Genomic DNA, 27,487 nt, shown 5'->3' on the forward strand with positions numbered 1-27,487 from the left:
CTGGTGGATATTAACCACACGGTTGTCTCCTTTCCTAGGGTTTCTGGGAAAAAGTCCACCAAGAGGACCAAGTCTATGAGCGGTCCTCTCTATGTGTTCAGAGGCAGAATCAACACGGAGGTGATGGAGGTGGAAAACGTGGAAGATGGAACAGGTTTGTGTTTTCTTAGCACTCCTAGATCGTGATCGGATGTTTGGTCGCCGGTCTTTTGATCGCCGGTCTTTTGGTCGCCGATCAAATGTACTTAGATATTAAAAAGTACTTAGATATTAAACAGTACTTAGATATTAAACAGTACTTAGATATTAAACAGTACTTAGATATTAAACAGTACTTAGATATTAAACAGTACTTAGATATTAAACAGTACTTCAATATTAAACAGTACTTAGATATTAAACAGTACTTGGATATTAAACAGTACTTAGATGTTAAACAGTACTTAGATATTAAACAGTACTTAGATATTAAACTGTACTTAGATATTAAACTGTACTTAGATATTAAAAAGTACTTAGATATTAAACGGTACTTAGATATTGAACAGTACTTAGATATTAAACAGTACTTAGATATTATACAGTACTTAGATATATTAAACAGTACTTAGATATTAAACAGTACTTAGATATGAAACAGTACTTAGATATTAAACAGTACTTAGATATTATACATTACTTAGATATTACCAGTACTTAGATATTAAACAGTACTTAGATATTAAACAGTACATAGATATGAAACAGTCCTTAGATATTAAACAGTACTTAGATATTAAACAATACTTAGATATTAAACTCTTTCTTAGATATTAAACTCTTTCTTAGATATTAAACTCTCTTTCTTAGACATTAAACTCTCTCATGAATATATACGCGAAGGCGGCTTATATGAGAGAAATTGTAAAATGCAACCCTTTTAAGGCAATTTTAAGGGTAAAGCTTATATGCAAAGGCGGCTTTTATGCGAGTATATATGGTAAGTCATTACCAAAATGTTTTTTGCTATTCTGATCCAAAAAAGCTAAAAAAAACTAGAAGTTTGCAAAAAAATCTGTTCAAAAGTCAGGCTAGCTAGCTTTGACAACATTTTTTCTTGAAGAGAATGTTAGCTGAGGGTTTGGGTGGGGTGCCGTTATTGGAGTTTCAGACCGGATAAAGTGGAATACTACCTATTTGATGTTGAATATTTTGGTTAAAGTAACGGCTGCAAGTTTTTAATCCAAGAAAAAATAAGCTTAACCTCCGAGAAATGTATTTTTTGTTTACTACTCAATGCCAACGCCTCATCTGCGGTTCTGGATGTGGTTCGGTATCAGCGTTTTACAGCCGTGTTTTGTGTTTGTGATGGTGTAGAAACACCGTCTTCCTCTCTATCACGTGCTTCCTCTTTCAGGTTGTTTTCTACACTGCCAGAAAATGTGGCAATCTCACTACCACAAAAACCTAGACATAAAAAAAAAAAACAGAACTAGCTAAAAATGTTTAGACTATTGGTGAAATCTCGAATGGAATTTCGCACGAATCAGGGTTGAATGTGTTGTAGATAAGTTTAAAGTTGATTAAGACAAGGTCGTGTTTTCTTTTGTTTTTTAAGAACTTTGAAAGCTAGCTTAGTTTTCGTTTTTTCAGGTAAAGGTTAAATGTTTCCCGTAAGGAACCTATGGCTCGAGAGCCATATGTGGCTCTTTCCTTGAGTGCATATGGCTGAGGTAAAATATGGATAGCTTTTGCACAAGGGTGTCAGACTCGGGTTGGTTCGAGAGCCGCGTTAACGTCAACTTGATTTTTTGTTGGCCGGACCATTTTAGATAAAATTTATAGATTTTTTTTTTATAAATGGATTAAAAGAACTGGATTAAAACGCCTGAATATTCTGTATTTTTATAGATCTAAAGTTTAGCTTTTTTTATAGATTTTTTTAGATTTTACAAAATGATTTTTTAACTAAAAACACAGAAAAAGTTGATTAAAAATGACAATTATTGATTTAAAAGGGGAGAAACAGGAATTTTAATATACCTATCTATCTATACTATGTTTATTTTAGCTTTTTTAAATATATTTTTAGATTTTACAAAATTATTTTTGAACTAAAAACAAAAAAATGATTAAAAATTACAATTATTGATTTAAAATGGGGACAATCAGGAAATTTAATATACATCTATACTATGTTTCTTTTAGTTTGTTTACATACATTTTTTAGAGTCTACAAAATTATTTTGAATTAAAAACAGAAAAAATTGATTAAAAAATTAGAATTATTGATTTAAAAAGGGGGAAAATCAGGAAATTTTATATAAATCTATACTGTTTATTTTAGTTTTTTTACATATATTTTTTAGATTCTACAAAATTATGTTGAATTAAAAACAGAAAAAAATGATTAAAAAATTACAATTATTGATTTAAAAGGGGGAAAATCCGGACATTTAATATTCATCTATACTATGTTTATTTTAGTTTTTTTTTACATATATATTTTTAGATTCTACAAAATTATGTTGAATTAAAAACAGAAAAAATAGATTAAAAAATTACAATTATTGATTTAAAAAGGGGGAAAATCGGGAAATTTAATATACATCTATACTATGTTTATTTTAGTTTTTTTTACATATATATTTTAGATTCTACAAAATTATTTTGAATTAAAAACAGAAAAAAATGGATTAAAAAATGACAATTATTGATTTAAAAGGAGGGAAATCAGGAAATCTAATATACATTTTTACTCTTCATTTAAATTTGATCCTTAAATAGAAAGTCAGCACTCATGATTTACTTTCTCGGGCCGCACAAAATGATGCGGCGGGCCAGATTTGGCCCGCCGGCCGCCACTTTGACACCTGTAGTCTAACACCACTTTAATCATATTTTTGTTTTTATTACTCATTTCATTAATACAGATTAATTAGCAACAGTATAACAATGTTGTCCAAAGAAATCAGAGACTTTTAGTGATTAAAAAGTGTTGAAATGACAACAATTTTTTTTGCACATTTTCATATAATTTTACTTTTAAATGTTTAGAATGGATCTTTAACAATAACATTAGAAAATAAGAATTGTTTATGGCTCTCTCTCTTTCAAAATGGTTCCCGAACCCCTTCCCTAAGGGCTTTTAAAGCTGACCAGATGTCAGTCTTTCATTGATTGGTCCAGAAGTAAAAACAGCAGTAGGCTAAAATGTCTGTAGCCAAAACGACCTTAACCTCTTGGAAGACTCCCAGTGGAGATTCAAATATCACAAGTATTCCTGTGACCTTTGACCTTGGAGCTAAAGACACCATGGACCACAAGTTATTCATTATTTAGGAGCTTCTCACCTGTAGTACAAAGGAAGATTCAATTAGGGGAGGTTAGATGGGCAAACTACGGCCCGCGGGCCACATCCGGCCCACAAGGTGTTTTAATTCGGCCCACTGACGTTGTCCAAATTTATTCATTTTTTTCTCCAAGATGGCGCCGTCACGCGGAAGCCAGTGGCAGTAGCTGTGTCCACTCTTATGTTTTTTTTTTGGTTTTTTACAGCCACTCTTATCTTTTTTTTAAATGACATTTTAATATTTCTTAATGCAGTCCTTTTTACTTGACTTTGTACTTTTTACTTTGTACTTTATACTTTACTTTGTACTTTATACTTTATACTTTACTTTGTACTTTGTACTTTATACTGTACTTTGTACTTTGTACTTTATACTTTACTTTGTACTTTGTACTTTATACTGTACTTTGTACTTTGTACTTTATACTTTACTTTGTACTTTATACTGTACTTTGTACTTTATACTGTACTTTGTACTTTATACTGTACTTTGTACTTTATACTGTACTTTGTACTTTATACTGTGCTTTGTACTTTGTACTTTACACTTTACTTTCTACTTTGTACTTTATACTTTACTTTGTACTTTATACTTCATACTTTATTTTGTACTTTATACTTTACTTTGTACTTTATACTTTACTTTGTACTTTATACTTCATACTTTATTTTGTACTTTATACTTTACTTTGTACTTCATACTTTACTTTGTACTTTATACTTTACTTTGTACTTCATACTTTACTTTGTACTTTATACTTTACTTTGTACTTAATACTTTACTTTGTACTTTATACTTTACTTTGACTTTACTGTTGAGTGATGAGTATGTTAATATTTTAGTCCTTTTTTTCTGTTTATGTTTCATATGTTCTGTTAACGGATGCACTTTTTTATTTGTATCGTATCTTGTGCTGACCCGGCCCATCTGTCACATTTTTTTGAGTCAATGTGACCCCCGGGCCCAAATTTTGCCCACCCTTGGGTTAGATTTTTGTTGAGTCTGACAGAAGATGGAAGACCGTTTGTTATTTTTTCTTTGGTGTCGTTTGACGGTTGCAATTATGCTTTATTTAAAAACATTTTGTCGAAAATGAAGATCACTTAAAATGTTTACACCAGTTGAATACTACTTATATGTTTTTATATAATTATTTTTCATTCATTCATCTCACAACGGCCATGGAGGGTGCTGGAACATATCCCATCTAACATCGGACACCCTGAATCGGTGCCCAACCAATCGCAGGGCTCGATTAGACAAACAACCAATCATAGCTAAGGGTAATTTAGAGTCTTCAACCTGCTAGCTTAGCATATACCTTTTTGGGATTTGGGAGGAAACTGGAGTACCCGTAGAAAACCCATGCAAGCCCTGGGTAGAACATGCAAACTCCACATTGTGAAGACTGACCGGGAATCGAACCCGAGACACCAGAACTGTGAGCCCAACGTGCGGTCACCAAAATAATCCAAGAAAATTTATTCTCTTCTGTAATTTTGGTTTTTTTAATTACCCACATTTGTCTGTCAACAATTTATTTAAATACAGAAACATGTTTTTATTTGTATTTCTTTTTTTACAGCCGATTATCATAGCAACAATTACACAGTGACCAATGGTTGGAAGATCCACAACACGGCGAAAAACAAGTGGTTTGTTTGCATGGCCAAAACAGCGGAGGATAAACAGAAATGGCTGGACGCCATTTTGAGGGAGCGAGAGCAGAGAGAGAGTGAGTACATTTTTTTTTTTGCACTTTAGTTTACATTTTTAAATGTTTGTATGTATTAAGATGTGATGGACAGTTTTTGGCAAGATTTGACGTTTTTCTCCCCAATGTATTATTATGTTCATTTTTTTTCGATAGAATGGCATTATTTTTTGTATAAAATTTAATTTTGTGTTCAAAAAGTATTTTTTTAAAGGGGTCGTCTTATATTCAGGTCAATATGGTAATAAAAAAAAGGGTTCTGTATTGGTGTTCGTCCTGAAACAAAACCATAAATGACAATATTAGGTTATTATATGACAATATTCGGTTATTTTATGACTATTAGGTTATTTTCTGACAATATTAGGTTATTATATGACAATATTAGGTTATTATATGACAATATTAGGTTATGTTATGACAATATTAGGTTATGATATGACAATATTAGGTTAATTTATGACAATATTAGGTTATTATATGACAATATTACGTTATGATATGACAATTTTAGGTTATTTTATGACAATTTTTGGTTATTTTATGACAATTTTAGGTTATTTGATGACAATATTAGGTTATTATATGATAATATTAAGTTATATGACAATATTCGGTTAATTTATGACAATATTAGGTTATGATATGACAATATTAGGTTATGATATGGCAATATAAGGTTATGACATGACAATATTAGGTTATGTTATGGCAATATTAGGTTATTATATGACAATATTATGTTATTTTATGACAATATTATGTTTTTTTTGACAATATTAGGTTATTTTATGACAATTTTAGGTTATATGACAATATTAGGTTAATTTATGACTATATTAGGTTATGATATAACAATATTATGTTATTCTATGACAATATTAGGTTATTATATGACAATTTTAGGTTATTATATGACAATATTAAGTTATTTTATGACAATAGTAGGTTATTTTATGACAAGAGTTAGTTATTTTATGACTATTAGATTATTATATGACAATATTAGATTATTATATGACAATATTAGGTTGTTAAATGACTTGATAAAAAACTTAAGGTGACACCATGTTTAGTTTTGGCTGAAAATCTAAAACAATGATTATTTTAGCTTTTTAAAAATATATTTTCAGATTTTACTAAATAATTTTTGAACCAAAAACACATTAAAACGGGGAAAATCAGGACATTTTATAGAAAAAGTGTGATTTATACTCCAGGAAATACGCTCATAATGAAACAGAAGCTGATTTGAGTTTTGCCATGTAACTTAATCCCCCTTTATTACCTCAAATTATGTTTTCCCCCATTTTTTTGCCTTAAAAAGGGTTGCCACCTGTCGAGCTAGCCATCTGTCTTCATTAATGTTATGTTTATGACACTTTAGGAAGGCCTTTAACTAGTTTTGGATTGGGACGTTAAAGGCCAGCTGATTGCAAAGATAACGAAAATTGTTGATGGTTTTGACGCAATTCGATTAGAATTCGGGAGTACTTAAAAACGAGCAACTCTCGGAAGCTGGTAAAATTTGCCTTTGGTCATCTGGGAATCTGTTAAATAATAGCCAAGGGCGGATTTGAACAACGTGGTGTCGAGTGACGAGCCGAGGGAAAGCCACCTGAGGCCAACAGATGTCTGATTAGTCGCTAACGACTCTTTTCCACTCAGGCTTCCTTTTTGAATGGAATTGAATGGGTTTTTTTTGTCATTATATGAGTAGGAGGATGTTTTAAAGCAAGGGGTGTCAGACTCGGGTTGGTTCGCGGGTTGTGTTAATGTCAACTCGATTTCATGTGGGTTGGACTATTTTAGATATAATTTTTAGATTTTTTTATATAAATGGATTAAATAAACTGGATTAAAAGCCCTGAATATTCAGTTTTTTATAGTTCTAAAACAATGTTTATTTTAGGTTTTTTTTAATATATTTTTTTAGATTTTACAAAATATTTTTGAACTAAAAACACAGAAAACAATTGATTAAAAAATACTATTATTGATTTAAAAGGGGGAAAATCGGGAATGTTTATTTTAGCTTTTTTAAAATATAATTTTAGATTTTACAAAATAATTTTTGAACTAAAAACACTGAAGAAATTGATTAAAAAATTACAATTATTGATTTAAAAGGGGGAAAATCGGCAATGTTTATTTTAGCTTTTTTAAAATATAATTTTAGATTTTAGAAAATATTTTTTGAACTAAAAACACTGAAGAAATTGATTAAAAAATTACAATTATTGATTTAAAAGGGGGAAAATCGGCAATGTTTATTTTAGCTTTTTTAAAATATAATTTTAGATTTTAGAAAATAATTTTTGAACTAAAAACACTGAAGAAATTGATTAAAAAATTACAATTATTGATTTAAAAGGGGGAAAATCGGCAATGTTTATTTTAGCTTTTGTAAAATATAATTTTAGATTTTACAAAATAATTTTTGAACTAAAAACACTGAAGAAATTGATTAAAAGATTACAATTATTGATTTATACAGGCAAAAATCAGGAAATGTAATATACATCTATACTATATATTTATTTTAGCTTTTTAAAATATATTTTCAGGTTTTACAAAAAAAAAAAATTAACTAAAAGCAGAAGAAAATAGATAAAAAATGTACAATCATTGATTTAAAGCAGGGAAAATCAGGAATTTTAATCTACATCTTTATTATATGTTTATTTGAGCTATTTTTTAATATATTTTTTGATTTTAAAAAATAATTTTTGAGCTAAAAACAGAAAGAAATGGATTAAAAATGACAATTATTGATTTAAAATGAGGAAAATCAGGAAATTTAATACACATCTATTCTTTTCTTTTTAATTTGATCCTAAAACAGAAAGTCAGCACTCATAATTAACTTTCCCAGGCCACAAAAAATGATGCAGCAGGCCATATTCGGCCCCCGGGCCGCCACTTTGACACCTGTAATAATATAAATGAATAAATAATCAATTAATAAGTAGTCAACAACACGAATACATAGTGTACAAAAAACAACAACAAACATTTATTCATTCATTTTTCTGAACTGCTTTATCCTCACTAGGGTCGCGGGGGTGCTGGAACCTGACGAGAGAAATTAACATTAAGAGCTAACCGCAATAATCAAAGGATTACTGTATACATTTTTCGATAATTGTACTTGTATTTCTGCATAGGCCCGAAAACAGGTTTTTGGTAGCTATAATAGGGGTGATCCTACTTTCCAGTTTGTCAGTTTATCGCAAACATGGCTGGTCTACATTAACCACAATATTCGAGGGATTACTGTACTTAAGTGACCTTAACACCGGGTAACACATGGAAAGTGATTCAAGCTATTTTATCCTTTTTATCAGGCCGTCATGAATAAAAAAAAAAGTCCTATTAGTGATGTTTGACTAGTGTAGACAGAATTTTAATTAGCGGACATATTTCTATATTTTTCCCAGAAAAGGAAGCGGGTCAATATATGCATATGACGTCAGCAATGTCAATTGTCCATTTCAGTAAATGTCATCTGCCGTAATCAAGGGACGAAAATGGCTGCTCATTTGGACTAAAAAATGTGTCTGTTTTAGCTTGTTATGGCGCTGCTTTCATTAGTTATGGGATGTCACTTTCTTTTTTAGCAAAACCCAGGCAATCGGTATGTTAACAGCCTTCTTAGATAATGCGATTAGGTCATGTTAGGAAGTGAAAGATGACAAGAAGCAAGCGTCTTAAGACAAGGTGTGGCAGCTGGACAAGAAGCTGAGAGGTCCCGGGACTAGAAAGACACTTATTTGTTGTTCAATATCCCCCATTGTTGAAGTCTACTTCAGCTGCTGTTACATGTAACAGAGCCTAGCGTCCATTATCAAAGAGTAGTAGTTGCACCCACTACTAAATGGGTAAACTGACTTAGTTTCTATTGTTTCATTTTTATTTGAACTCATTGGTTTTTACTCTCATTTCAAATCACTTCTCTTTCTAATGCCGTTCAATGAAAACTGTAATTGTTATGGGAGTGTGAGGCACTGTAGTAGTGGTGGTGGTGGTAGTAGTAGTAGTTGTAATGGGGATTGTGTTATACATCCATTAGAATCGGCTGTAGTAGAAGTAGTAGTAGTACTAGTGGCAGTAGTCGTAGTGGGTTGTGTTAAAGATCCAATAGAATTTGCTGTAGAGCAGTAGTACTAGGGGCAGTAGTACTAGGAGTAGTAGTACTAGGAGTAGTAGTACTAGGAGTAGTAGTACTAGGGGCAGTAGTACTAGGGGCAGTAGTACTAGGGGCAGTAGTACTAGGGGCAGTAGTACTAGGGGCAGTAGTACTAGGGGCAGGAGTACTGGGAGCAGTAGTACTAGGGGCAGTAGTACTAGGAGCAGTAGTACTGGGAGCAGTAGTACTGGGAGCAGTAGTACTAGGGGCAGTAGTACTAGGAGCAGTAGTACTGGGAGCAGTAGTACTGGGAGCAGTAGTACTAGGGGCAGTAGTACTAGGAGCAGTAGTACTGGGAGCAGTAGTACTGGGAGCAGAAATACTGGGAGCAGAAGTACTAGGAGCAGAAGTACTAGGAGCAGTAGTACCAGGAGCAGTAGTACTAGGGGCAGTAGTACTAGGGGCAGTAGTACGGAACGGTAGTGCTAGGAGCAGTAGTACTAGGAGAAGTAGTACCAGGGGCAGTAGTACTAGGAGCAGCAGTGCCAGGAGCAGTAGTACTATGAGCAGTAGTACTAGGAGCTGTAGTACTAGGGGCAGTAGCAGTAGTGGGTTGTGTTAAATATCCAATAGAATTTGCTGTAGTAGTAGTAGTAGTAGTAGGTTGTGTTAAAGATCCAATAGAATTTGCTGTAGTAGTGGTATTACTACTAGTAGTAGTAGGTTGTGTTAAAGATCCAATAGAATTTGCTGTAGTAGTAGTATTACTAATAGTAGTATTAGGTGGTGTTAAAGATCTAATGGAATTTGCTGTAGTAGTAGTTGTACTAGTAGCAGTAGTAGTAGTGGGTTGTTTTAAAGATCCAATAGAATTTGCTGTAGTAGAAGTGGTAGTGATAGCGGTAGTAGTGTTTGTTTTATACACCTACTAGATGGAGCTGTAGTGGTAGGATTTGTTTTATATACCTACTAGATGGAGCTGTAGTAGTAGAAGTAGTATTAGGGTTTGTTTTATACACCTAATAGATGGATCTGTTATAGTTGGAGTAGTGGGTTGTGTTATATATCCACTTGATAAGGCTGGAGTAGTTATAGGGGGTTTCATTATGCACCTAGTATTATAGTAGTAGTAATTGTAGGTTGTGTTATAGATCCATGTGATAGAAGTGTAGTTGTAGAAGTGGTGGTGGTGGTAGTAGTAGTAGTAAAATTGGGTTGTATTATATGTATTTTCTAATACAGGACTATTTTGTTGGAATTAGGTCTCAAACTCGGAATGGAGCGCGACGCCTACGTGATGATTGCCGAGAAAGGCGAGAAGCTCTACCACATGATGATGACCAAGAGCCGACACCTGATCAAGGACAGACGCAGAAAACTCAGCATTGTGCCCAAGTGCTTCATGGGAAAGTGAGTACCAGAAATTCGCTTTGTTTCTCTTTACCTTCATCTTCTCGATCCTCCATTTTGGCTCTTTGGCTTTCCTCTCTTGGGCCTTTTTTCTTTTATCTAAAGCCAAATTCTGAGACTAAATCGTCCCGAATAGCGAAGCCAATCTGACGTCAGGGATAATCACCGCTACCAACTATCGGGAGACCTCAAAATGAGGCCATTTTTTTGTTGTGTCTGTACTATGAATAAAAAATAAGGGATTTTTTAAAGAAATGAAATTTTGACGTAAATTCTCTGGGAAATTCGCAATGTAAGGCCTTCAAAATAAGAAAAATATATTTAAAATAAATACAATTTCATTTCATTTTTTTTACACTAAATGCATCTTTAAACTCCAATTTAATTTACCACATTTTTTTTGCAAATACACCATATTTTTCAATACAAAATTTAGTCTTATTTTACATATAGGAAACAAAAAAGGTAAAACACCATTATGCAAATCAACAAAGCCGAAATGGTAATTTATGTCAAAATAGAATTAGATACAAAATTTAGATTTTTTTAAATAAATGGATTAAAAGAACTGGATTAAAATCCTGAATATTCAGTTTTTTTATAGATCTAAAACAATGTTTATTTTAGCTTTTTTTTAAATATATTTTTAGATTTTACAAAATGATTTTTGAACTAAAAACACAGGGAAAAAAATGATTAAAAAATAACAATTATTGATTTAAAAGGGTGAAAATCAGGAAATTTAATATACATCTACACTCTTCATTTCAATTTGATCCTAAAACACAAAGTCGGCACTGTATAATAAGGCGCACTGTCTATTTTGGAGAAGATTTAAGACTTAAGTGCGCATTATAGTGGTGAAAATACGGTAATTGCTATTGACTCCCAGGTATGAAGCACTCACTACTTTACAGTCACCTCTAGAGCCAGCCATTGTTGATGTTTTGGATTTTTTTTGTATAAAATCTTGCATTGGGGGAGGAGCTATATGATGGAAGATTGTGTAAACCAAGATGGCACCTGCATATTTAACAGTATTGTTTCACTTCAGGCGTTTTTGTTCGTTTTTGTTTTTTTCCATATATAAGGCGCACTGGATTATAAGGCGCACTGCTTATTTTGGAGAAAATTTAAGACTTTTAAGTGCGCCTTATAGTCGTGAAAATACGGTACTGGGCATTTACTCTCATAAATACCCTTTTAAAATTCGACTAGTCTACCCTCAGTCTTTACCACTTCCCATTTTCTTCCTAATTCTTCCTTCGTCAACAAGTTTCATCTTTGGGTAAACTAAAAAAAAAAGTTAGACTATTTTTGGAACAACACGCATTTTAGCGTATAAAATAAAAGGTTGACCTATTTAAAGTATTGGCTAAACATAGCAGCTAAGTGAAAAAATACACTGGAACCCTTTATTTTGTTGATATTGAAACTATTCTTTGGTTTAATAGTTTAACAAATAGTTTCATCAAACTTTATTTTCATTCCGAGCTTGTACAAAAGAGTTTATTTTTTGAAGAAACCAAGATAATTGTGTTATTTTTGGGGATTTGTGAAGCGTCACGAGAACCCTTCCATAGCAAAACAACATGATTTAAAGAACAAGAGTACAATAACATGATTAAATGAGTTGGAAGCAAATAAAAGAGAAATAAATGTCCGCCCTTTAACTGAATATGGCAACCTTCTTTCTGTTTGTTCCCATCAAAGCGTCACTATTTTAAACTTGTGAGTCATAATTGTCATGTTCTGCTCATCCAATCCTGTCTCTGTGGTGACAAAGCGTAATGTTATAGACTACAGGTGGCAAAGTGGTGGCTCTGGGGCCAGATCTGGCACGCTGGATCATTTTGTGTGGCCCGGGAAAGTCAATCATGAGTGCAAATTTTCTGTTTTAGGATCAAATTCAAATGAAGAGTATAGATGTATATAGAATTTCCTGATTTTCCACCTTTTGAATCAGTAATTGGAATTTTTTAATCCATTTTTTCAGTTTTTAGCTCAAAAATAATTTTGTAAAATCTAAAAATATATTTTAAAAAAGCTAAAATAAACATTGTTTTAGATGTATAAAAAATTGAATATTCCGAGTCTGACACCCTTGCTTAAAGCATATATAATATTTAGATTTTTTTAAATAAATGGATTAAAAGAACTGGATTAAAAACCCTGAATATTCAGTTTTTTATAGATCTAAAACAATGTTTTTTTCGTAGTAAGGGAAAATATTTTTCAATCATTATGTGCCATATTAAAGTGGAAAACTAAAAATATTTTTATATATTTTGAGATTTCACAAAATAATTTTTGAACTAAAAACACAAAAAAATGATTTAAAAAATGACAATTATTTATTTAAAAGGGGGCAAATCAGGAAATGTAATATAAATCTATACTTTGTTTATTTTAGCTTTTTTAAATATATTTTAACATTTTACTAAATAATTTTTGAACTAAAAACAGATAAAAATGATTAAAAAATGACAATTATTGATTTAAAAGTGGGAAAATCAGGAAATTTCATATAATTTTTACTATATGGTTATTTTAGCTTTTTAAAAATATATTTTAACATTTTACTAAATGATTTTTGAACAAAAAACACAGAAAAAAATGGATTAAAAAATGACTATTATTGATTTAAAAGGGGAAAATCAGGAAATATAATATACATCTATACTCTCCATTTTAATTTGATCCTAAAACAGAAAGTCGGCACTCACGATTTACTTTCCCGGGCCACACAAAATGATCCAGCGGGCCAGATTTAGCCCGCGGGCCCCCACTTTGACACCTGTGCTTTAGTAACTAAACGTGTCTTACACGCGAGTAGATTTTATTTTCAGTAGCAATCTTTTATTTCAATGAAAACACTAGTTTCCACAGCCTTGTAAAAACAGTGTAAACTGAAGCAATAATATTTTTCACACCCCAAAAATGTCAGTGTCAAATAAACAATAGTATTTAATTCCAGTCATACGAATCACTTGAAGAATGTTTATTATTTAAACACTCTTTGAATCTATTGAGGATACAAACTATATAAAATGGATATAAATGGCTACATTTCCTTGCTGGAGCTAATTTGCTGCCTTTAAAGTGTCACATAAATAAACCGCGTACATGTGTATGTCCTACTATGCCATTATACTTGTCGTCCATCATCCAATTGCGGTTGGGGGGGGGGAGGGGTTACCGCCTCGTTGGGTTACACACATATGCCAAGACGCACTATTACTCATGGTGATCATTTATTTAACCATAATCAATCTTGTATATAATCCACTCTCGCTGTGACCTGTCAATGTTGATGAAAGCGTCGTCTTGTGGCTAAAAGTTAGCGTAGACCAGGGGTGGGCAAAGTTTTGGGCCTGGGGGCTACATTGAATTTAAAGATTTGACAGATGGGCCAGGTCAGCACAAGATACGATACATATAAAAAAGTGCATCCGTTAAGAGTACATATGAAATATAAACAGGAAAAAAGGACTAAAGTATTAACATACTCATCACTTATGATTAAAGTAAAAAGTATAAAGTACAAAGTAAAGTAAAAAGGAATGTATTAAGAAATATTAAAATGTCATTTAAAAAAAGATAGAGGGGCAATAAAACACAAAAACAAATAAGAGTGGACACAGCTACTGCTTTTATACTTTTTACTTTACTTTGTACTTTTTACTTTTTGCTTTACTCTGTACTTTATACGTTTTACTTTACTTTGTATTTTATACTTTTTATTTTACTTTGCATTTTATACTTTACTTTGTACTTTATACTTTACTTTGTACTTTATAATTTACTTTGTACTTTATACTTTACTTTGTACTTTGTACTTTTCTTTGTACTTTATAGTTTACTTTGTACTTTATAGTTTACTTTGTACTTTATAGTTTACTTTGTACTTTATACTTTACTTTGTACTTTATACTTTACTTTGTACTTTATTCTTTACTTTGTACTTTATACTTTACTTTGTACTTTATACTTTACTCTGTTCTTAATACTTTTTACTTTACTTTGACTTTAATGTTGAGTGATGAGTATGTTAATATTTTAGTCTTTGTACTTTGTACTTTATACTTTACTTTTTACTTTATACTTTACTTTGTACTTCATACTATTTACTTTACTTTGTACTTTATACCTTTTTACTTTACTTCGCACTTTATACTTTTTACTTTACTTTGTACTTTATACTTTTTACTTTACTTTGTACTTTATACTTTTTACTTTACTTTGGACTTTATACTTTTTACTCTAATGATGAGTGATGAGTATGTTAATACTTTAGGTTTCATATGTACTGTTAACGGATGCACTTTTTTATTTGTATCGTATCTTGTGCTGACCCGGCCCGTCTGTCAAATTTTTTTAAGTCAATGTGGCCCGCGGGCCCAAAAGTTTACCCACCCCTGCGCTAACCACTTGGGTGATACATTCAAGTACACACCATAAAAAACGGGCACACGGTGTTGTTTTTTTCCAAAATAACGTTACCGTGGGAAGTTAATGGGTCAATAAACATGTGGAGGGAACTGACTTGACCAAATCCGGAGCTATAAAGCGGAACTATTGAAAAACATAACTATAATCATCTGCCATAAGATATTATCTATCTTTTTTTTGGGGGCTTTTGCAACTTTGCCAAAATCAAGTTCCCATTTGAACTGATGACTATGTTGCTTTTACTTTATACTTTTCTTTTTAACTGACATTTCTGGTAAGGATGAATTGTTACATAGTACATTATGTAATAGTGTTAGTGGTACAGTGTTCCCTTGGTCATCGCGGTTAATGGGGACCGGGACCACCCGCGATAAGTGAATTTCCGAGAAGTAGGGATTCCCCTTCAAAAATGCTTAATTTGTATTTAATTTCAAAAAACAAATGTTTTTCATTTTTTAAATTTTTTTAAATTTTTTTATATATACATATATTATTTTGTATTTTTTAATTTTTACTTATTTTTATTTATTTATATTTATTTTTATTTATTTATATTTATTTATATTTATTTATATTTATTTATATTTATTTATATTTATTTATATTTATTTATATTTATTTATATTTATTTATATTTATTTATATTTATTTATATTTATTTATATTTATTTATATTTATTTATATTTATTTATATTTATTTATATTTATTTATATTTATTTATATTTATTTATATTTATTTATATTTATTTATATTTATTTATATTTATTTATATTTATTTATATTTATTTATATTTATTTATATTTATTTATATTTATTTATATTTATTTATATTTATTTATATTTATTTATATTTATTTATATTTATTTATATTTATTTATATTTATTTATATTTATTTATATTAATTTATATTTATTTATATTTATTTATATTTATTTATATTTATTTATATTTATTTATATTTATTTATATTTATTTATATTTATTTATATTTATTTATATTTATTTATATTTATTTATATTTATTTATATTTATATTTAATTTGTATTTATTTGTATTCATTTTGATTCATTTTTATTTATTTGTATTCATTTTGATTCATTTTTATTTATTTTTTTATTTATTTTTATTTATTGTTTTATTTTTTATTTTTTGATTTTTTTACCCCCTGTATACATTACACCATATAGAATACAGATAGAAAGAGTGAAATTCATGTTATAACAAAAAAAAACTAAAATATGTTGTCTCAATGTAATATTTGTATTTTTTAAAATATTTTTTTCCCAAAAAAATCCGCAAAGCTCTGAGTCCGCGATAGCTGAACCGCGAAGTAGCGAGGGAACACTGTAAATTATGTAGTAGTGTTAGTCGTAGACTGAGTATATTATTTCGATTTTTACACAAGTTATTGAGTCTATCCCTTGTGGATTTGACCTTGGGTTGCTAATCACTGACTACATATTGTTTAACTAAGCACCAATTCACATCTGTGGGAGATTAAATTGAACATAACTTGCATGTTTCTTTATCCTTTTGCTTCTTATGTGGGATTTCAAGCATTTTTCTCATAGTTTGAAAGGATAAAAATGGAATGTGGTTATATTTACCTCCTTTCATCTATTACAATTTGAGAGTTAGCATGTTTTATCACATTTACGCCATATTTGTTGCTAAAAAAATTGATGACTGGATCGAGGGTACGGCTTATATGCGCATAAATTAAAGTAAACAGGTTAATTCTAGCTTCGGTAAGACATGTTGTTAAAGTCAGTTTGGTTCGTGGGCCTCGTTAATGACAAATACCGTATTTTCTGGCATATAAGCCGCATTTCTAACAAAAAAAATGATTACAGAATCAAGGGTACGGCTTATATGCGCATTAGTAAAACTTGACATGCACAAAACTGCAAGGTGACAAAGACAAAACGCCATAACGCTTGAAAATATGGCCGATACGGTCATTTATTTCAAAATAGAGAAAAAATAAACAGATAAAACGCTTAACAAAATGTACTTTGACGTCTATGAATGAAATTCAAGAAAAAAATTAACCGTATTTTGCATAAAACGTGAAAAAACTCCACTTACTTGTGCCTGCTATTGCTCGCTAAGGGTGCCGCCATCTTGGCAAGGGCTAACATAAACACTTCCTGGTTGTACTGCTCACATGACCTCCTTTTTTAATTTGACTACATGCAGGAAACACCTTTTAGGAATGTGAAATCCAGCAATTGATTTATAAAGTATCTCAAAAATACCACCTGCAATGATTTTTCCTCTATTTTCCCTTCAAATTACCGTATTTTCACAACTATAAGGCGCACTTCATTATAAGGCGGCTCCTCAATGAATACAACACATTTTAATGTTTTTTCCATATATAAAGCACACTGGATTATAAGTCGCCCTGTCTATTTTGGAGAAAATTTAAGACTTAAGTGCGCCTTATAGTCGTGAAAATACGCTAACACATTTGTACTCTTTATTAAAACCATAAATATGGTACAAATTGTAAAAATTGTGAATCAGGGGGCGGCTTATACGAGAGAATCTGTAAAATTTCACGATTTTAAGGTAATTTTAAGGGTATGGCTTATACTTGGACGCGGCTTATATGCGAGAAAATATGTTTTTTTGTTATTTTTTTATAGCCGTGTCAATGTATGCTCTCAATTTCCTTCTATTTTTCTTCTTTATTTGACATTTTCTCGATTGCTAAATACAACAACAACAAAAAATGCTCTTAAATGGAGTGCATTTCCATTTACATCCATTTAAAAATCAATAACATGGTCAATAATGCATAGCATAAAGCTTTATCACCAAAGATGCTTACTCCTCAAAACACCATAGCTTAGAGTAGTTTTTTTTTATCCTTTCACAATAAAAGCCTGAACAAATTTCGAAGCTTTTCTCTACCACCCAGAATCCAAAAAAAATAATCCAACACCACAAATATTATTAAGTCTTTACCACCCAAGATGTTCATTTTCTTTCTAATATTAGCGCTTATTTGGTTTAAAAAAAAACAAGTTAAACCAGCACCAGCTGTTTGACCAAAAAAAATTCAGTTTGAGGTTTTGACAGCTTTTTATGTTGTTATAATTTAAACGGCAACATTGACCTGACATGACATGAATTAGTTGAAGAACTACAATTGAAAGTTGATGACATGGTTCTTTCCTAAAAATAATTATTAGTATTATACCCATGAATACTTCTTTAAAATCAGTTTACCGTATTTTCACGACTATAAGGCGCACTTAAAAGTCTTAAATTTTCTCCAAAATAGACAGGGCGCCTTATAATACAGTGCGCCTTATATATGGAAAACAAATAAAATGTGCCATTCATTGAGGGTGCGCCTTATAATGGGATGCGCCTTATAATGTGGTGTGCCTTATATATGGAAAAAATGATATTTAGCTTCTACAGTCAAGTTTGAAATAGAATAAGGCTGGAAAACAACAAAATCTGTACTGACACTGATAAATGCAAAAAAATATATATTGAATAAACAATAGTACTTCAACCAATAGTGGCCTCCATGCAGAATAAAAACAAAAAATCCTAAAAAAAAATAAAAACGTACTGTATTTTCACGACTATAAGGTGCACTTAAGTCATAGATTTTTCTCCAAAATAGACAGGGCGCCTTATAATCCAGTGCGCCTTATATATGGAAAAAATGAAAATGTGTCATTCATTGAGGGTGCGCCTTATAATGCGATGCGCCTTATAATGTGGTGCGCCTTATATATGGAAAATATGGTATTTAGCTTCCACAGTCAAGTTTGAAATAGAATAAGGCTGGAAAACAACAAAATCTGTACTGACACTGATAAATGCAAAAAAATATATTGAATAAACAATAGTACTTCAACCAATAGTGGCCTCCACGCAGAATAAAAACCAAAAATCCTAAAAAAAAACAATTAAAACGTACTGTATTTTTATGACTATAAGGGGCACTTAAGTCTTAGATTTTTCTCCAAAATAGACAGGGCGCCTTATAATCCAGTGCGCCTTATATATGGAAAAAAATTAAAATATGCCATTCATTGAGGTTGCGCCTTATAATCCAGTGCGCCTTATAAATGGGGAAAATGTCATTCATTGAGGGTGCGCCTTATAATGCAGTGCGCCTTATAGTCGTGAAAATACGGTAATTGGTCCATGTTGACTCACTTGATTTTTTGTTGTTGTTGTTTTTTTGCAGTGAATTTGTTTCCTGGCTGATAGAGAACGCCGAGATCAGCAAACCCGATGAAGGGGTCAATTTAGGACAAGCCTTGTTGGAGAATGGCATTATTCATCATGGTGAGTCTTCATTGGCTGGTGAGGCTTATACTCAAGTGCGACTTATAGTTCTTTATACTTTTTTACTTTACTTTGTACTTTGTTTTTATACTTTTTACTTTACTTTGTACTTTGTTCTTTATACTTTTTACTTTATTTTGCACTTTGTTTTTATACTTTTTACTTTACTTTGTACTTTGTTCTTTATACTTTTTACTTTATTTTGCACTTTGTTCTTTATACTTTTTACTTTACTTTGTACTTTGTTCTTTATACTTTTTACTTTACTTTATACATTCTTCTTTATACTTTTTACTTTACTTTGCACTTTGTTCTTTATACTTTTTACTTTACTTTATACTTTCTTCTTTATACTTTTTACTTTACTTTCCACTTTGTTCTTTATACTTTTTACTTTACTTTGTACTTTGTTCTTTATACTTTTTACTTTACTTTGTACTTTGTTCTTTATACTTTTTACTTTACTTTGTACTTCATATTTTTACTTTAATGATGAGTGATGAGTATGTTAATACTTAAGTCCTTTCTTTCTGTTTATGTTTCATATGTACTGTTAACAGATGCACTTTTTTATATGTATCATATCTTGTGCTGTGTAAGACCGAGGCGCTAACCACTCCTCCACCGGATCGGTCCAATTCAATTCTATATATTTCTTTTTAACATTGCCATTTATTTTACCCTTATCTCCATTACAGTGTCAGATAAGCACCAGTTCAAAAACGAGCAGGTGTTGTACCGTTTCCGCTACGACGACGGCACCTACAAGGCCCGCAGCGAGATGGAGGATATCATGTCCAAGGTATCTTTGTCTCACGTGTCATTTTCGTCATCAACTGAAATAAAATAAAGCCTAATCAGGTCATCGCCTTTTGTCCGACGGTGTAATCCGTTTTAGCAACATTAGGTTGGCTATGTGTGCTCTTAAAAAACGGCCCCCAGGACATGAGGCCTCCAAATTTGCCATCTTTAAGCCATTTATGCTCTTATGTATGATGTTTTTTCTCTTTTTAGGGCGTCCGGTTGTACTGCCGACTCCACAGCCTTCACACGCCCGTCATCAAGTAAGCACCTGCCCTTCATCTGTGTGAAAGTGGCGGCCCGGGGGCCAAATCTGGCTCGCCGCATCATTTTGTGTGGCCCGGAAAGTAAATGATGAATGCCGACTTTCTGTATTAGGATCAAATTAAAATGAAAAGTATATATGTATATTAAATTTCCTGATTTTCCCCTTTTAAATCAATAATTGTCATTTTTTAATCTTTTTTTTCAGTTTCTTTGTTCAAAAATAATTTTGTAAAATCTAAAAATATATTTAAAAAAAGCTTAAATAAACATTGTGTTAGATCTATACAAAAATTGGATATTCAGGGATTTTAATCCAGTTCTTTTAATCCATTTATTTAAAAAAAAATCTAAATATCATATCTAAAATCCAAACAAAATATTTTTTTAATTATGTTCAATATTAAAGTGGAAATGGGAACATATTTTTATATTTTTATTTTTCAATTTAACAAAATACTTTTTGAACTAAAAACACAAAATGAAAAAAAATCATTAAAAAATGGCAATTATTGATCCAAAAAAAAGCGGAAAATCCGGAAATATAATATACATCTCCAATTTTCACATGAATTCTTATAAAACTTTTTATTTTAAGACATTAATAAATCATTCCTTATCATTTTCTCTCATTTTTCATAGAAAATTGGGACAATTTGACCAATTTTAAAGGGTTTAGTTGATAGTTTTACATTTACATATAAAGTACACCTCTACTTACGAATGTGGATGTATTGGGCAATGAAATAATATTCTGTTCTATGTTTTGTCGTTTTAGGGACAGAGACCATCATTTGAAAACATTTAAATCTGTGGTGCCTGCTTGTAAACTTGTGGATTGGCTCCTCTCACAGGTACCGTTATTATTAACACTTTCAAACTACAGTCCAAAAATATGGATTGTTTCCCTCCAAGCTTCCCCTGGTGTGAACTAGACATACCACTACAGTAATACCTTGAAATTCGGGTGCTCCGACGTACAGGCAATTTGAGTAACATTTTGAGCAAATGTTTACCTTGAGTTACAAGAAAAATTTTGAGCGAATTTTTACCTTGAGTTACAAGTAAAATTTTGAGCAAATGTTTACCTTGAGTTACGAGTAAAATTTTGGGCAAATGTTTACCTTGAGTTACGAGTAAATTTCTGAGCAAATGTTTGCCTTGAGTTACGAGTAAAAATTTGAGCAAGTGTTTACCTTGAGTTACGAGTAAATTTCTGAGCAAATGTTTACCTTGAGTTACGAGTAAAATTTTGCGCAAATGTTTACCTTGAGTTACGAGTACATTTCTGAGCAAATGTTTACCTTGAGTTACAAGTAAAATTTTGGGCAAAATTTTACCTTGAGTCACGAGTAAAATTTTGAGCAAATGTTTACCTTGAGTTGCGAGTAAATTTTTGAGCAAATGTTTACCTTGAGTTACGAGTAAAAATTTTGGGCAAATGTTTACCTTGAGTCACGAGTAAAATTTGGGCAAATGTTTACCTTGAGTTATGAGTAAAATTTTAGAATTAGAACAAATAAAAATGTTTTTCCAATCCAATATCCCGTTTTGGGTGATTTTTCAGAGGGTTGGAACAAATTAATTTGTTGTTAGTTCATTTCTATGGGAAACGTTAATTTGAGTTACGAGTAAATCGACATACGAGCTTAGTCCCAAAACGCATTAAGCTCGTATCTCAAGGTACCACTGTACATGGACTCGCCCAATCATATTAAGTGCAACTACCACTTGAGGCAACTGATGTGTTAAGCACTGCACGTCAACGTGTGTGAAGGATATTAACAAACAGATGGAGTTAATGACAAGTGTGTGTCTCCTGATCCCGCAGGGCGACTGCTCAACACGAGAGGACGCCGTGACTCTCGGCGTGGGGCTCTGTAACAACGGCTTTTTGCATCACGGTCAGTTTTACATTTTGTGTATGTTTTTTTCATTTGTTTTTTATGAATAAGTACGAGTGCTCACACTTAAGTAGGTTGAGGATTGCAACATTTTGTTTCTATTTCACATCTATTTTTTAATCATTAGATCTATTACACAATACTTTATGGATGCCATTCACTTTTACAGTAATTTGCATCAGCTCGGTGAACAAGCATGGGCACATCTCTTGGCAATCGTACAGCGATTTCCAAAACACACCAACCACTCGTAGCTAGGGGCAATTTTGAATGTCCAATCAGCTTACCATGCGTGTCTTTGGAATGTGGGCGGAAACCGGAGTACCCGGAGAAAAGCCATGCACGTTAGCTGTTGGGGGACAAAATGGATTGTGAAATTTCTTTGTGCAGGCAGATAATCCATCTGGATAAATGGTGCACCAGCGTGGACGATGTAGTCAACATAGTTAAGCAGTCAACATAAGTAATTAGTCAGCATAGAAAAGTAGTCAACATAGATAAGTAGTCAACATAGATAAGTAGTCAACATAGATAAGTAGTCAACACAGATAAGTAGTCAACACAGATAAGTAGTCAACATAGATAAGTAGTCAATACAGATATGTAGTCCACATAGATAAGTAGTCCACATAGATAAGTAGTCCACATACATAAATAGCTCACATACATAAGTAGTCCACATACATAAGTAGTCCACATACATATGTAGTCCACATACATAAGTAGTCCACACACATAAGTAGTCCACACACATAAGTAGTCAACACACATAAGTAGTCAACATAGATAAGTAGTCCACACACATAAGTAGTCAACACACATAAGTAGTCAACACACATAAGTAGTCAACATAGATAAGTAGTCGACATACATAAGTAGTCGACATACATAAGTAGTCCACATACATAAGTAGTCCACATATATAAGTAGTCAACATACATAAGTAGTCAACATACATAAGTAGTCAACATACATAATTAGTCGACATACATAAGTAGTCATCATGCACAAGTAGTCAACATAGATAAGTAGTCAACATAGATAAGTAGTCAACATAGATAAGTAGTCCACATAGATAAGTAGTACACATAGATGAGTAGTACACATAGATGAGTAGTCCACATTGATGAGTAGTCCACATTGATGAGGAGTCCACATACATAAGTAGTCCACATACATAAGTATTCCACATACATAAGCATTCCACATACATAAGTATTCCACATGCATAAGTAGTCCACATACACATAGATAAATAGTTGAAATAAAATAATAAAATAGTCAATATAGATACAAGTAGTTAAACTAGATAGTCAATATAGATAGGTAGTCGACATTCATAAGTAGTCAACATACATAAGTAGTCAACATACATAAGTAGTCAACATACATAAGTAGTCAACATACATAAGTAGTATGAGAACATGCAAATGCCACACGTGTACCGACCTGGATTTGAACCCAGGTGTCCCAGTGTGAGGCCAACGCGCTAACCACGGATCCACCGGGCCGCCCAATGGAATATTCAATGTGCTAAAATCTGAGTGGACGTTTGTATTAAAGCCAAACAAGAATTTAACGCTCAGACTAAAAACAATCATTTTCAGCCCTGGTTCACACACAGATTCACCCGACTGTTCTGCTTTTAAGTAATCACATTTCCCAGTGGGAAAATGTGGCAAATCAAGGACAAGCAAAGACTAAGAGGAATAAAAAAGTCGGTGAAGGGCAACACATGTGCTGACCAAGGTGAAATCCGCTGAAAACAGAAAGGTTGTGACCCTAAAGAGAGAAAAAAATGAACACAGCAGAACAGGTGACTCTTCAAAAGGAGAGAACGTCAGTGACGATGCAGCTATGGAAATGAAACACAGTCGGACTCATTGTTTTACAACAGAATTTATGAACAGCATGATTTCAATAGCTTTTTACAGCAGTGGTCAATGGAAATCATTTTAATACTGGCTTTTTAAATAGTTTCATCTCATTTTCTGAACCGTGGGGGTGCTGGAGCTTATCCCAACTGTCTCCAGGCCAGAGGCGGGTGACACCCTAAACTGGTGGCCAGCCAATTAGAGGACACAATGTGAAAAACAACCAATCACTCGTAGCTTAGGGGCAATTTAGCATACAATTAGCTTAGCATGCATGTTTTTGGAATGTGGGAGGAAACTGGAGTACCCGGAGAAAACCCACGCAGGCCTGGGGAGAACATGCAAACTCCACACAAATTGACATGACCTGGATTTGAACCCAGGACCACAGAGCTGTGAGGCAGACGAGCTAACCACTTGCTAACCGCGCCACTTTTTAAATAGTATTTCCCTTTAATATATTATTTCTTTTTGATGGTTAGATGTATTTTTTTTAAATATATATATATATATATATATATATATATATATATATATATATATATATATATATATATATATATATATATATATATATATATATATATATATATATATATATATATATATATATATATATATATATATATATATATATATATATATATATATATATATATATATATATATATATATATATAAATAAAATATAATTAATGACAGTACTCACACTTTAATGGAATTGGAGTTAGCATAACATAAAATCGAGCCTCTGTTTTATGATAAAATTGGCATTTTTCAATATTTAAACCAAATCCTTAGGTTATTTTGTGTTTTTAATCTCAGTTTTGGAGAAGAGCGAGTTCAAAGACGAATCTCAGTTCTTCCGCTTTTATGCCGACGAGGAGACGGAAGGAACAAGCTCAAAGAGTAAGCAGCTTCAGAGGAATGACTTCAAGCTCATTGAGAACATCTTGGTTAAATCCCTGCTGGTGAGTTTCTAAATATCTTCAGATTACAGTCATTTATTTATTTTAAATCATTCTGTTACACTTTTTTAGCAAATGAATATCTGGTACAAATATTTTTCTGTATTTACTCGCATATAAGCCTTATTTCTAACAAAAATAAATAAAATTAAACGGTTTTAAGGCCATTTTAAGGGTACGGCTTATACGTGGAGGTGGTTTATATGCGAGGAATTGTCAAATTCAATGGTTTTAAGGCCATTTTAAGGGTTTGGCTTATATGTAGAGGTGGCTTATATGCAAGAAATTGTAAAATTAAACTATTTAAAGGCCATTTTAAGGGTTTGGCTTAAAAGTAGAGGTGGATTTTATGCGAAAAATTGTAAAATTCAACTATTTAAAGGCCATTTTAAGGGTTTGGCTTATATGCAGAGGCGACTTATATGCGAGAAATTGTCAAATTAACGATTTTAGGGCACTTTTAAGGGTACATATTATAGGCAGAGATGTCTTATATGCAAGAAATTGTAAAATTAAATGGTTTTAAGGCCATTTTAAGGGTGTGGCTAATATGCAGAGATGGCTAATATGCGAGAAATTGTAAAATTGAATTGTTTTAAGGCCATTTTAAGGGTGTGGCTTATATTTAGAGGTGGCTTATATGCAAGAAATTGTAAAATTAAAGTTTTAAGGCCATTTTAAGGGTGTAGCTTATATGTAGAGGTGGCTTATATGCGAGAAATTGTTAAATTAAACAGTTTTAAGGCCATTTTAAGGGTACGGCTTATACGTGGAGGTGGCTAATATGCGAGAAAATGCGGTAATACATGTTAAATTGAGTAATTCAATATTTGTGCGTTAGATTCATCCCGAGGAAGAAGATTATGGCTTCGAGATCGAGGAGAAAAACAAGGCCATTGTGGTGAAATCTGTCAGCAGAGGCTCACACGCTGAGGTACGTACACACACACACTTCACACAGCTGCCCCATAGCATTAGTTCCTTTAGCTTAATGGCTGTCTCATGTTTAGACGTCTGCTGTCGCTCTCCCTCCATTTCCTTGGAGGAGCTTTGTTGGGATTGGATGTCGAGCGCCCAGACCAACTCGCTCGCGCCCCAAAAAATAAAAATAGACACAACAAGTAAAGTACCATTTGACACGTTAGCAGTCAGGGGGGACAAAATGGACTGTGAAATTTCTTTGGACAGGCAGATAATCTATCTGGATAAACGGTACACCAGCGTGGGTGAAAGTAGTCAAAATAGATAAGCAGTCAACATAGATAAGTAGTCAGTGTAGATAAGTAGTCAACATAGATAAGTAGTCAACATAGATAAGTAGTCAACATAGATAAGTAGTCAACATAGATAAGTAGTCAACATAGATAAGTAGTAATCAAAGATAAGTAGTCAACATGGATGAGTAGTCAACATAGATGAGTAGTCAACATAGATAAGTAGTGAACAAAGATAAGTAGTCAACATAGATAAATGGTCAACATAGATAAGTAGTCAACTTTTATAAGTTGTCAACATAGATAAGTAGTCAACATAGATAAATAGTCAACATAAATAAGTAGTCAACATAGAAAAGTAATCAACATACATTAGTATTCAACATAGATAATTAGTCAACATAGATAAGTAGTCAAAATAGATAAGTCGTCAACATGGATAAGTAGTCAACATAGATATGTAGTCGACATAGATAGGTAGTCGACGTAGATAAGTAGTCGACGTAGATAAGTAGTCGACATAGATAAGTAGTCAACATAAATGAGTAGTCAACATGGATAAATAGTCAAAATAGATGAGTAGTCAACATAGATAAGTAGTCAACATAGAGAAGTAGTCAACATAGAGAAGTAGTCAACATAGATAAGTAGTCAACGTAGATAAGTAGTCGACATAGGAAAGTAGTCGACATAAATATTTAGTCGACATAAATATTTAGTCGACATAGATAAGTAGTCGACATAGATGAGTAGTAAACATAGATAAGTAGTAAACATAGATAAGTAGTAAACATAGATAAATAGTCAAAATAGATACAAGTAGTAAACATAGATAAATAGTCAAAATAGATACAAGTAGTCGAAATAGATAAATAGTCAGTATAGATTAGTCGACATACATGAGTAGTCAACATACATGTGTAGTCAACATAGTTAAGTAGTAAACATAGATAAATAGTAAACATAGAAAAGTAGTCAACATAGATAAGTAATCAAACATAGATAAGTAGTCCACATAGAGAAGTATTCAACAAAGATAAGTAGGCAACATAGATAAGCATGCAGATGAAAAATGACTAAAGTGGTTATCAGCCTATG

At 32.0% G+C, this 27,487-nt stretch overlaps 1 protein-coding gene across 2 annotated transcripts in view; it reads left to right on the forward strand.

Annotated features, from left to right (window-relative positions):
- Positions 1-27,487, forward strand: part of prex1 (phosphatidylinositol-3,4,5-trisphosphate-dependent Rac exchange factor 1) — a 124,226-nt gene that overhangs the window by 50,647 nt on the left and 46,092 nt on the right. For both annotated transcript variants that reach the window (XM_077712366.1, XM_077712367.1), the window contains exons 8-17: positions 39-154; positions 4,918-5,067; positions 10,438-10,585; positions 19,264-19,364; positions 20,063-20,166; positions 20,379-20,428; positions 21,208-21,283; positions 22,261-22,333; positions 25,033-25,178; positions 26,017-26,109. In XM_077712366.1, coding sequence (XP_077568492.1) covers positions 39-154; positions 4,918-5,067; positions 10,438-10,585; positions 19,264-19,364; positions 20,063-20,166; positions 20,379-20,428; positions 21,208-21,283; positions 22,261-22,333; positions 25,033-25,178; positions 26,017-26,109 — 1,057 coding nt within the window. The remainder of the gene's footprint in view (positions 1-38; positions 155-4,917; positions 5,068-10,437; positions 10,586-19,263; positions 19,365-20,062; positions 20,167-20,378; positions 20,429-21,207; positions 21,284-22,260; positions 22,334-25,032; positions 25,179-26,016; positions 26,110-27,487) is intronic.

Source organism: Stigmatopora nigra, chromosome 1, assembly GCF_051989575.1.
Source record: "Stigmatopora nigra isolate UIUO_SnigA chromosome 1, RoL_Snig_1.1, whole genome shotgun sequence".
NCBI lineage: Eukaryota > Metazoa > Chordata > Actinopteri > Syngnathiformes > Syngnathidae > Stigmatopora > Stigmatopora nigra.